Source organism: Nyctibius grandis, chromosome 1 (assembly GCF_013368605.1).
Source record: "Nyctibius grandis isolate bNycGra1 chromosome 1, bNycGra1.pri, whole genome shotgun sequence".
Taxonomy (NCBI): domain Eukaryota; kingdom Metazoa; phylum Chordata; class Aves; order Nyctibiiformes; family Nyctibiidae; genus Nyctibius; species Nyctibius grandis.
Window position 1 is genome coordinate 4,191,971 of NC_090658.1, and position 13,201 is coordinate 4,205,171.

At 43.8% G+C, this 13,201-nt stretch overlaps 1 protein-coding gene across 14 annotated transcripts in view; it reads right to left on the bottom strand.

The window, feature by feature from the left end:
• Window positions 1-12,111, bottom strand: part of USP34 (ubiquitin specific peptidase 34) — a 139,809-nt gene extending 127,698 nt beyond the window's left edge. For all 14 annotated transcript variants that reach the window (XM_068410804.1, XM_068410851.1, XM_068410820.1 and 11 more), the window contains exon 1: window positions 11,761-12,111. In XM_068410804.1, the coding sequence (XP_068266905.1) occupies window positions 11,761-11,803 (43 nt within the window). In that variant the 5' untranslated portion in view covers window positions 11,804-12,111. The remainder of the gene's footprint in view (window positions 1-11,760) is intronic.
• Between the last annotated feature and the right edge of the window lie 1,090 nt (window positions 12,112-13,201).

Sequence of the window (13,201 nt, forward strand, 5' to 3'; positions counted from 1 at the left end):
CAAGGTTCCAAAGCTAAAGAGGTTTTCTATTAGTCTTAACTAAAAGTAGCAAGGAATGCAAAAATTAAAATATGTACTCCAGGAGGCATTCTATTTTCAAGACAGAACCTTGCAAATTAGTTCGGCTGTACTACCTGGCACACTATGAATCAGTTACAGAAAACAAGAGCTCTTCCCCCACAACCAGAAAGAAAAGGCCAGAGCCCATGACTGAGCCACCACAGCCAGTAACAAGCAACAGATTACCAGCAGAGTCATAACAAAAGCACCTGATGACTGTGCTCCAAGTCTTAGGGACAAAAATCTGAGAGGCAAATATGATTAATTTATTTCTTACGAAGTATTATTTGAGCCTGCTTAGACAAGGAGGTAAGATAGATAAACAGGCAATGGGGCATTATATTAAATGGAGCTTCAGGCAGTTCATTGAAAGCCCAAGAAGAACTTGCTGAGCATTTGAACTCCAAGGCATTATTTGTTTTCATCAACACAGATGCAAGCAACCCTCATTCAAAAAGGAGAATAAAATATTGAGAAAGGATAGGCAAGCAGCAAAGTTGCACTCTCTCTCAACTTTCAAACATATGCTCAAATTTTGCTCTCATTTTTGCTAGTTAATCTGTATTTAGCCATTCAGTGAAACACACACTGTATTCAGTAATTTATTGGCTACTGTATAATTAAATAATTTTTTTTCTGAAAGCTAGTAGAGTTAAAGAAATAAGAGACTGCTGAAGGCAATGTCTATGATCTATACAAGTATCTCCAAGACTGCAGTTAAGTTTAAGCATCCCCCCCAATAAGAAAATGTATTTACAGATGTCATTCTGATATAAACAAATACTTTGCAAGTCACATATCAGCAAGTGCCCATGGGTCAATACCTAACTATAGCTAAACACAATGTACAAAGCCAACTCACTTTGGAAAGATTCAAACCGGCACTGTTGTTAAGACTTAAGGAGTTTCCAAAGTTAGTGATGAAAATTAATCTCCAATCTTATCGACTTGACCAGACTGTATCTACTTTAAATATTACATCAGCAGATAAAGCATCAAGACTCATGACTTGAAACATTTTGTGGTAAAAGTTTAATTTCAACCATAAGTAAACTAACAATAGTGTATTCCTAACTGTGAAAGAAGTCAGAGACTGGCCAATGCAGTGAAGAATTTACTGCATTGACCACCCTTAAACCAAGCAACAGAATCTATTTTTATAGAGCTTTTGAACTCACACTCCCCAGTGCTATCCTATACTATTTCCAAGCAAAAGAAGGAAAAATAAAGTTGTTCAGACTCTTGTATCAACTGATGACTGCTACCCTAGAACGTAATTCCACCATACACCTCCTGTCCAAAACACCAGGTGACTGAGAAGGGTGGCATAAGCTGTACTATGTAAGCTCATAGACAGACCATTTCCCAAATTCCCCAGTAGATTTTGATATTCTGGCCCTTCTACAGTTTTTCTGGAGTTGTCTTCCCTTGCAAACATGCCATTGTCTATTTCCAGCACTGTTCATAGCTTCTACAAGGCGAAAGAGTGTAAAAGTGAAAGCACTATCAGTTTTGTTGGTGCCCAGAATGAAAACTGATCACTAGATTTGCAAAACACAGAGAGTACCAGCAGAAGACAACTCTGAAACATCCTAGTTTTTCAGTTCACACCCCCCCACATACACTTAAAAAATAATTTAACCAGCAGTGAAAACAAAGGAGTTTGTATTGTAACTTAAATTAGGAAGAATTTAATAGTTCTGTATCACAGATTAATAAATAGGCAACTGACCACTTCCTGAAAATGAAATTAAGCTCTCATTAAAAATTATCAAATCCCCCCAAAATGAGTTGAGAAGTACAGCAGACAGACAATGAATGTTCCACAACACAGCATAAAGGACATACACTAATGCCATGCAATTTGTACAGTCCTTGTACCCGTGATTTCTTACAGAGGAACAGACTACCTTCTCAAGAAAAACCTACTTGCAGCTTAAAAAGCAGGACTTCTACTCTTGTAAGTGTAGAGAAATACTTTATGTTTGAGGGCACTAGCTTTATACAAAATAAGAAATTACAAGTGATGCACTTCTACAGCTGGAAGAAGAAAAAAAAAACAAACCCAACCACCCAACTTTTTCAAGGCTTGCAGAAAGCTCCAGTGCTTCAGTTGCTCTTCATGAACCTGCCAAAAAGCAACTACAAGAAATCATCCTTGCCTGCTCATTAGCACAGCAGGTATGGAGGTAGCATATTCTCAGCTACTAAGGAACCTATCCAGTACCTGAGAGCAGTGTATATAGTAAGCCTTTGGCTAACATATTTAAGAATACACTGCCCTGCTTCACTTCAGTTTCCATCCTAAACTTTTCTCTGTTTCTGTATACAATTACATAGATTAAACACTCTCAAGTGGAAGTCAATTAATAAAACGGTGCAAAGAATTGGAGGCTTCTCCAATCTAGTGTGAAAAGAGGCAAAAAACTTTGCCACTCGCTTCCTAGACAGGAATCAATGATCTGCATGGATGCTGATCTAGAAATCATACCTGAATTGTCACGTGTTTTTAAAGTCCTATTTACAGACCCTCTACTCATTAGCTAAATAAAGGTCAACACTCAAAGGCGCTTTTTCCACGAGGATCTTTTCTAACAGGTTTCAACTTCTTCAACCAGTTGTTCCACGCTAAGTCCCCCAGAGGAGTCCCATACATACACATACAAGTATGTATAGATAAACAGGGCAATTATTTCCTCTTCTAATATTATCTGAAAATAGCAGAAATGTATTGGCACAAAATTTCCTCAAGAAGCTCCCCTTTCACCATACAAGCCAGATCTGGAAAAACCCAAAAGCAAAACTTTGTAAAACTACACATAAGCTGGGTATTTCAACCAAATGTTAAGAAAACCACAGAGATCCTCACAGTTATACATCCATGTTTAGCATTCAGATTGCAAATCGATTCCCATACAAGGAAAAGGAGAAAGTTAAAAGAATGGCTTCCCACCTCTTCACAGGTGAGATTCTAGAAACTGCCCATTTGCTACACAAAATGAAAAAAGAAATTACTACATATGCTTAAATAACAGAAATGAAATGGCCACAGCTATGTTTAATTGCAGCACGCTATCAGTACAAGCAGCATTCAGTAGTCATCACAACCACCTGCTCCTGAAGATGAGATTGTTTTTCAGGTTGTCCCAGCATCCTGACAACCATAAACGCATAGCTTAGCCCACAGAAATCCTTACCTACTAGCTTCCTGAGCTGGTAAAATTAACTGATGAGCTACATTTAAAAAAAAAAAATAGAGGAAGTACATCATAAAAGCCATTCTATACAGAGAATCTTTCCCTCCCTCACTAAGAAACTCTTCTGTACAGTGGAAGACTTAATGGGACTTGTTGGAAGCACCAAGACACCAATGTAGCATTGCCATGACCCACAGGCAACTTCTGACTGTGGTATTTCTCATCTTTTCTGAATCAGAACTAAACAGTCATCAAGAGAATACTGGAAATGGAAAAAAAAAATCTATTATGGGAGTCTGTTAAAGGAAAGAGTAATACGAAGTTTGCTGACGATATGAAGCTGGGAGGTTTGGCTGATAACACCTGAAGGCTGTGCAGCCGTTCAGCGTGATTTGGAGAGACTGGAAAGCTGGGCAAAGAGGAGCCTAATGAGGTTCAACAAGAGTAAGTGCAGAGTCCTGCACCTGGGAAGGAGTAATAAAATGCACCAGTACAGGTTAGGAGGCGATCTGCTAGAGAGCAGCTCTGTGGAGAAGGACCTTGGAGTCCTGGTGGACAACAAGCTATCCATGGGACAGCAACGTGCCCTTGTGGCCAAGAAGGCCAATGGTATCCTGGGGTGCATTAAGAAGAGTGTGTCCAGCAGATCAAGGGAGGTCCTCCTCCCCCTCTACTCTACGCTGGTGAGGCCTCACCTGGAGTATTGTGTTCAGTTCTGGGCTCTCCAGTTCAAGAGGGACAGAGATCTACTGGAGAGAGTCCAACGGAGGGCTACGAGGATGATGAAGGGACTGGAACACCTGCCTTAGGAGGAAAGGTTGAGAGACCTGGGGTTTTTTAGTCTGGAGAAGAGAAGACTGAGAGGGGATCTGATTAATGTGTATAAATATATGAGGGCTGGGTGTCAAGAGAAAAGGGGCAACCTCTTTTCACTTGTGCCCTGCGATAGGACAAAGGCTCTAGCTTTGCGATGCAAGCTAGAGCACAGGAAGTTCAACCTCAACATGAGGAAGAACTTCTTTACTGTAAGGGTTACAGAGCACTGGAACAAGGTCCCCAGAGAGATTGTGGAGTCTCCTTCTCTGGAGACTTTTCAAGCCCCATCTGGATGCGTTCCTGTGTAACCTGCCCTAGATTGGTCCTGCTCTGGCAGGGGGGTTGGACTCGATGATCTCCAGAGGTCCCTTCCAACCCCTGACATTCTATGATTCTATGATGACACAGAACTATACATAAAGCAACACTAAAGAATTAAGCAGGGTGGAAGATGGAGGGAAGAGCAGAGAGAGCATACAAGTAAGCAGAATGGAAACAAAAATGGAAAAAATCACAAGCACAGAAAAATAACAACTTTGAAAGCTAACAGAAGAGTTGCAACAATGATGAGGTGCAGGATAAAGTACGAATATGATCAAATATTTAGATAAAACTAAATACTCAAAGGAGAAAATACAGGAAATAACAGGAACCAGGAAGTAAACACTGCGTTTCCCTTACAATCTCCAAAATGCCAAATTGTAGACTGCTCATCCCTTGTCCACAGAACATGATTCCAGGAAGCAACATCTGCTTTTCTGACTCAATGTTACTTGAACACAGGAAGGCAGAAGCAAACCGCAGTGACACAGAGAAATCAAAGTAGCAAGGAATTAAAAGCCACAAAGTGAAAAGTCGGTATTAACAATGAAGAGATATATTTTACTGATTAACATGGAAGAAAAATAAGCAAAAAGGAATTCTACAAACTAAAAGGAAGGGTGAGTCTTATAATCCCCTGAAGGCATGCAAGTCCCTCCATGCAAGACAAAACTGTTGGTCCTCCAAAAGCCAAGGCATCACCTCCAAGGCAGGCAGAGGGAAACAGGGCCAGCGTCTGCTCTCCAAGGTACTGCCCCTTCAACTGCAGCTCGAAATTTCCAGCCCAAACATCCTCTTACCAAAAATGCCCCGTTACGCTCCCCATCACCTGAGCATCTACAGACAGTTAGAACAGCCAGACTCTCCCAAGAGCTGACACTGACAACATCCAGGAGAACCTGAAACACAACATCTTGGACACGTTTCAGGAATTGCTTGGGATTTCCATAACTTGAAAACTATCCTTCCAGAGGAAAAGCCATAGAGCACCAAAAGGTATGAAAAAAAAATTAGCAGAAAGTTTACCTACACAGTGAATGACTTCAAGTTCTACACTAGTCAAATATCTCAAAAAAAAAAACAAACCAAAAACCAACAAATAAAGCAAGGGACATTTTTCTTTCTTTCTTGAATTTCATTGAAGTTATGTGAATAACTATGCAGAAATGTAACTGTGGAGTCTGTGCAGACCCCTTACTAGGAAGGCTCAGAGCATCTGCAGCATAAAATTTGAGAATCTCTACTATAAATAAAGGAATGAGTTTTCTTAATATTACATGTGATAAGAAATGTAAGGACATTTGCCTCCATGGCTTTCTTAAGCTTTACGGGTATTGTAACAAGTACTTATCCAACATAAGATTTCCCTATATACAAAGGGAAAGATCTCAGTAAACACATGTCAATGGTTCATAAGTCACAACAAAACTCAGCAGAATGGGATTTACGTAACTAATCTTCAGCATCAGTGATCAAGCGGCTTGAGCAATGAGAAAGAAGCAGCATTCAGCAGCCTGAACAGGAAAAGTTTCAGGACAAAATCATTTTTAATCACATCAAATAACATGAACCAAAATCACTGTACAGAACAGAAGCTGAAATATCTTCCTAAAAATAGAAGCCTTTTAGCTATTAAAGTCACAGAGTTCTTCCTTCAACTGCTTTACAGTTACAAACAACAAGTTAAAACTACTTTATCTTGGTGTTACCTTCCCTTTTGCTTTAGAAAGTTCACAGCTAGAAAGGTTACAAGTTCCTCCTCCCATTTTTTTCCCTCTGGTTACTCTGATTCATTTGGAGTAGCACTTCACCACAGTCCATGATAACTGCAGCTTGGCAATAATGGAAAAGTTATTTTCATTTTCCTTAAGTCTGGCTGCTCATCAAAGACAAAAGTAAACATGAAACAATCACTGAAATTAAATTTTATAAACATTTGAGCTTCTTTTCCTCAACAGGAGACAGTAAAGATTTAGGTTAGCATAATAATGTCGGGCAGTTACCCCAATAACTCCTCCACAGAGTCTCTGCAGAGATTCTGAACATGGAAATATCATGGAAGTGGAAAGAAAACACGAATCTTTAAAAAAAGGCCAAAAAAAAAAAAAAAGCCATGCAACAGAGACAACCATTTTACAGTTTTGCACAAGAGGAATAGTTAAGCGAAACACTAGATCTGCACAAAACACTAGGGAGAGTCAAATAATCAATATTGAAGCTTACAGGCAACCACTGAACAAGTGACAGCAGCTCCTGTAGACCAAGTGATGCTAATTATGCAATATTTGTAATAATCTTATTATAACGCATAGTCAAGATACATGAATATTCACAGCATAAAATATTCATCTTCTCCAGATCCCAAAGAGCAAACTCAATGCTGCAATGTTTTGCAGTACTTCAATTTCTTATCTATCTCAAGGTAAACATAGCCTCACGCAACCTCTATGTCTACTCTTACTAGTACTTCCTAAATGCCAGAATTACGAGACAAGAAGTCAAGTCAAGTATCTTCAGCATCCAAATTCAAGGCTATCCTGAAGCTATACAAATAGTAAACACTCCAGTGTCTCGTGTTTTATGGACTTGATCATATTGGGAGCAGTTCTGCAGGCCAGCTGACAGCGATAACTGACAGAACACTTCAATATTAGTCTACATCCATCTCTTGTGCTTGAGTAAACTGTGTGGGGTTTTTTGGTTTCATGAGGTTTTTTATGTTTTACTAAAGGTTTAAGAGAAAACACAATGAGAAAAAAGGCCTGCAAGCTTGTGTAGTAGAATAATACCTAGAAGCCTCTATTCATCAATGTGAACTGATTTTATAAGGTTTCAGAGCTGCTAGGAAAAAAAAAAATTAGACTAAAGAGGCAATCACTGAAGAAAACAAACTTAGCTCCCAGAAACTAAGAACTAGGAATAACCTAGGCCTACCAAAGTTACATAAATCACAACTGCCGCTGTATATTAAACCCTATTTTTCCACGTTGTAATTTTTTTTCTTACTTTTATAAAAAACAAACAAAAAGAACAAAACAAACCTAAACCAAACCAAACCCATCTACAGAGTTTTAAGTCAACACACATCAACACCAGTTGCAGTCCCAAAGGGAAGCCTCTTAGGCAACCAAGCCCAGTTGGGTTCTCTGGGACATGCCACAGCCAGGACTACAAGCACAACCAACTCAGGACCAGTCTGAGAACTAGATTTCCACTTTAAGCTGAGAAGAGGCACTCCCAGGCACACAATGACAACCTCACACTCAACAAACACTTATCATTGGAGCATCACGCACTCTATACTTGCAAGTGAAGCCTGTGCAAGTGTCCAGTGATAGCATGGTTCTAGAGGTAGCTGGAAACTATTACTGTGGCTTCAGGTATGACACAGCGACCTGCAAAACTGTGGTATAAAAGACTTGAGACAGAAAAATCCATGTTTAACATTACATTTCTGTATTTTCTGGCCTACTGGAGGGTTAAGACTATCTGGGTATCTGCGCAGTGCCTAGCAAAACAGAACTATCCTGATCAGGGCCTCTGGACAGCACAGTAATGTAAATATTACTAAAGAACAAATGAAACTCAATATAATCCCTTCTAGACTGACAAGAACTGGCATCCAAAAAAACCAAGGAATGTACAGCGTGTCGATATCAGGGTTCATTTTGGGATACAGAATGCTCTAAATTAACATAAAAGCATATAATGTTTTCCACGTATTTTTCCCATAAAAAGTGTGTATATTTAAATGAGCCCCTATAATTAATACCATGAGAACATTTATAAATAAGTCCTTTGTAGATAAGTGCTCTTATCTTGAAAAGTATACAATTGTGTCTTCCTTTTTTTTCTTCCTATTTAAGGCTACTAAAAATGTTTATGTTGAGGAAGACTAATTCAGAAATCAGACCAGACTTTATAGAGACTTTACTCCTATTAAACCCCTGCCTGGGAAAACATAAGTGATGCTAATGTGCCTAGAGCATTCAGTGAGAAATTAGACTGTTTGCTCTGAGTGAGCAACAGATTGTCCTGCAATGCAAAAACTGATTGAAAGCCTGGGCATTTCATAGAGGAATTTGTGTTTTACTAAGTTCCTGGATCAAATCACAACTTGAAACTACAACTGCTTCTCAGGAAATAACTTCAAGATCAGGGAATTTACTGGGTTTTGTACTTAGATCAAATGCTGAAAATAAAGATGCTGCAAGAGGGAAAAAAAAACAAACCAGCCTAACATTGCTGCTTCTGTCCATAAAACATTGCCTGCTTCTCATGTTTAGGCATAGCAATGAAGCTTTGTGTTAAATATATATATGCTTACATATGGACCTTTGGGCAAAAAATAAGTTCTTCAAACTACAGGTTTCCAGTTCCACAAGATCTCAGACAGCCCTCACGAGTGCCACGGAAGCAGGCCCACTGCCTACCTGTAACAAAACCAGACCTAACGACCTGGAGTCTTGTAATGAGCTCTAGCAAGACATAACCCTGGGCCTACACAGAGGTCACTGCTAGACAAAAGCCCCAGCTCTGCATATTCTTATGGGGTGTGGATTAATATCGTAGCAGTTTACAGGGGGACTAATATGCTTATAATAAAAATATGCCTGGCTGTTTGCAGAATTGTTGAATTCCATCCTTCTGTCATCCACGAATTGGTAACAACTTCTGAAGAAAACCAGAGCTTCCCACGTTCTTTTCAAAATGAAACATTAAGAGTTGTTAGTCAATTCACTTTCTAAGTGACCTGTCATTCAATTGATACCAAATACTTGTTTTGTAAACATTAGGGCAAATGACAACAAAGAGCAGTATATGTTCTGTGCAAAAATGTTTAGTTTAGCAAGAAATTTCTAAAACAAACTAGATTATGTTTCCTGGACCTCTTTCAAAACACCGTTTCAGTAGTTTCAGTGAAGAGACGATCTGAAATGCTCAGCGGGCAGAAAAGGAAACTGCTGGCGGTCTCTGGCTCACACACTTTGGGCATGACCTCATTCTTTACTACCACTTTTGATTTTTGCTGCAGTGTCTTAAAAACCAAGGCTTGACATTATTTTTCTACACTACCTTTAATTAGTACTTAAGAAATGCAAAGAACATAACTTGAATTTATAAAAAAATGAAAGTATACCCCCCTTATAACTTGTTCTCATACAGTGAGAAGGTAGATGGCACACACAATGCACCATCACATCTGCCTTAGTACCCAAACCACACGTAAAATAGTTATGTTTATTTAAAGTGTGCTGGCTTCTCTGAATGGAAGACCAAACCTAATGTTATTTGACCAGCATTTTTGGAAGTTAGCTATATAGCAATAGTGGTGCATAACCTACCTAATAAATTTGCCTAAAAAAAGCCAAATTTCTTTTTCATAAATACGAGGTTTATATCTTAAATTATACAGAACCATTAAATTATCCATACCCTAGTTATACTTAAAAAAAAAAGTTAAAGTGATTTAAGATACTGTTTTATCTATAAGGGAGTATCTAGCTGCCTAAATCCCAGTTACCTTAAAATGGTTCTAAAAATAAATTCACACTGGAATTTCAGAGATTTCTTGAAATATCAAGTTTACAACTTTTTTCTGTTTGATCATACCAGTCTTGATCAAGTTTAAACAATGATTATTTATCAATCCATTAAAACCAAGCGAAGTTATCTCTTCCAACAAACAGTTGTCATCAGTGTACCATTGATAGTTTAGTCTTATTTTGAACCTACTGTTTAAATAAGCATTCAGTTTATAATACTAACATATTACCCACCGCTCCAGCTGAGAAAGATAAGATATACATGCTAAATTAAGTAAACATCACAACGATTGTTCAAAACAAGCTACTGGAATTACAAGCTTAGCCAAACTTGGCAAACAATTTTAACAACCCAACAGTTGTCTGACATTAACCTTCTAATGTGATTTATTCCAGCCTCCGGTGTCTCCTTAAAGTTAGTTTTACACACACATTTTTACTTTCCAAATAAAATGCTGGGCCATCACCGAATATCATATTTCCCCTGCAAGAAAGAGGCCAACATTCACCTACCGTAGTATCTACTCATATATCTTAGGAAAGAACAATCACCACACACAACTGGGCCTCACAAGAGTTAAGAAACAACTCTACCCAAATCCTGTTCAGGAAGCATTCTGTTCTTCACTTCACTGGAACACGATTTGCCTCTAAGCAGACTGCAGTGTGCAACCAGGAAAACGTTTTAAGATTTCAGATAGCTAAACTTCCCACTAATCACAAACTTCAACTGGTAAGCTCGTTAAATTCCTCAGCATCTCTAGAAATCATGTTTTTTAGTCTTTGTTCATGAAGCAGTGCACAGAGACAAGCCTCTGAGGAGCGGGGATGGTACCTTGCCTGCCACGGAGAACTGAGAGCAGGTTCCAAGGGATACACGAGGCCTGCTGCATAGGGGTAAAGGGGATTTCGTGCCCAAAATGCAACCGGATTTCAGCGGTGCCGGGGGGATACCTGCTGTTTAATACCCTCCCGGCTGTTTAGGTAACACCTGTAAAGAGGAAACTTCGGAAGGAAGCAAGAGACCACCCCCGAAGCGAAACACCCGGGAGCTCCGTGTCCCCCCCCGCCAGCCCGGCCCTCGCAAAGCCGAGCCATGCTCCTTTAGGCGCCGGTTCCCTCACAGCCAAGCAGTCGCCTCGGAAAAAATAGGTACCCGAAAGCCCCCCTCCGCCGCGTCCCTTCTCCCCCACCGCCACACCACACCGCGGACAGGCGAAGGGGAGGGGGGAGGCAGGATCACTCAGAGCCGCCTTGTCTGCTGCTTAAAAGGGACCCAGCCCAGGCCCGGCCTCCAGCTGCTCAGCAGCCACCGGAGCGGCTCGCAGGCACCTCCTCAGCCGAGCGCGGAGCCAACTAGGCCCCGCTGCGGCTTCCCGGGGATGCGCGGCCAGGAGCGGGCTCCTCACGCCAACGGCAGGGTCACGTCCCCGCCCGGCCCCACACGCAGACACCCGGGGGGCAGGCGGGAATGGGGAAAGGGGGGGGCCCCACGGAAGGCCCGGCGGGGACAGCCCCTCGGCGCACCCTCCCCAGGCCGCAAGTCGGCCGGCCCCGGTAGGGAGAGGAGGGAAGGGGGAAAGAAGCCGCAGAGCAGGGCAGGCTCTGCCGCTATGGCCACCCCGCAGGGAGAGAGGTAACCCCGCGCCCAGGAGGCCCGAGCCAGGCGGCGAGCGGGGAAAAGGCAAGGGGGGGGGGGGGGGGAGGAAGGAGATGAAGCGGGGTTATAACCCAGCCTGTGCCGAGGAGGGTACGTGGGGTCCCGGCCCGGGGCGAGGAGTGTTGGGGGGAGGGTAGCGGGGGAGGGCGGCCGCACTTACTCTCATTTAACACCTCCAGCAGCTCGGCGCAGCTCTCACACATTGTTCATTAACAGCAGCAGCCGCCGCCGCCGCCTCCTCCCGACCATTGATTGATCCACTCGGTGCTGCTGATTGATGATTGATGGGGGCCGGGGCGGGGGTCAGTCAGGGGGGGAGGGGAAGGAGGGGGCGGGAAGGAATAGGAAGAGAAGGGAGGGGGGGAGAGGCAGGGGCCGGTCTGGGATCCGGGGGAGGGGGGGATGGGGCGGCTGATCAATGCAAATGAGCCTGTGGCGGCGGCGGCAGCGGCGGGGAGGAGAAGCCGAGTCACTCACTGGCTCCCAGTGACTCCACGCGCCGCCATTTTGCTGAGGGGGAAGGAGGAGGAGGGGACGGGAGCGAGGGGGGACAGGGCGCTCGGGCTCCGCTCGGCAGTTTCCGACCAGGCAGGAGGCGAAGGTGGCCGAGTCCCTCCTCCCTTTCCTTTCGCCCCGCCTTCCCACCCCGGGCCCAGCGGCGGGCTGGCGAGCGAGGAGGAGGAGGAGGAAGGGGGCGGGCCGGCAGCCGGGGCCGTCAGGGTAAAATGGCGGCGGCGGGTGCTGCGGCTCGGCGCGCGCCCGGGGTAGGGCGGGAAGCGTGTTTCCCTGCCCTCTTCCCGCCTCCCGCGGGGGGGGCCGGATCTCCTCCAGTAACGCGCACACGCTGCTGCGACAGGGACAGAGCAGTGGCCGCTTCTGCTTCAAGCGAGCGCCCGCCGCCGAAGGAGAAGAAGGAGAAGGAGGATTCCCTCTGGCCGCCCTGGAACCCAGGTGGCGCCGCGCCTCGCTTGCCTTTTCCCGGACTGCCGGAGGGTGACTCACGAGGCCGACTCGGTCGGCTCTTCTCTGAGGGGGCCGCGGGTTTTGAGCGCTGCCCGGTTACTCCCTCCTCCTTATTATTATTATTTATTATTATTATTATATACGTTGGCCGAGCCGCAGACGCCTTCCTGGAGAGCACGGCGGCCGGCGGGGAGCGGCGGCGGCGGCCCTTTGGGACCTCCGGCCTGAAGGGAGCGCTTAGCAGACGGCGCCTCACGCCTCACGGGCACGCTGCGTGGCGAGAAGCTTTTCTAGTTCGAGGCGGGTTTCGAGGTCTTTCGTCTGTGGGTAGTTCTGGGCGTTTTCCGCCGGCGGGGCGCGGGGCGGAAGAGTCCGTCCGCCATCTCCTTCCCGCCCAGCGCCGGCTGAGGGGGGCTGGGGCTGACTGAGGGGATGGGCCCGGGCGGGCGCTTCCTGGCCTCCCGAAAATAAACGTTTGAACTACTACATAGCGTTGTATGCAAACAATTAAATTATTTTTACCTCATAGAGTTGTCGACTTTTTTTTTTTTTTCTGTCGGTCAGTGATTTATTCTGCATAATAAACGCCTTAACGGCACGCACAGCACCTGTGAATAGTTGGAGATACCGCATTTTCG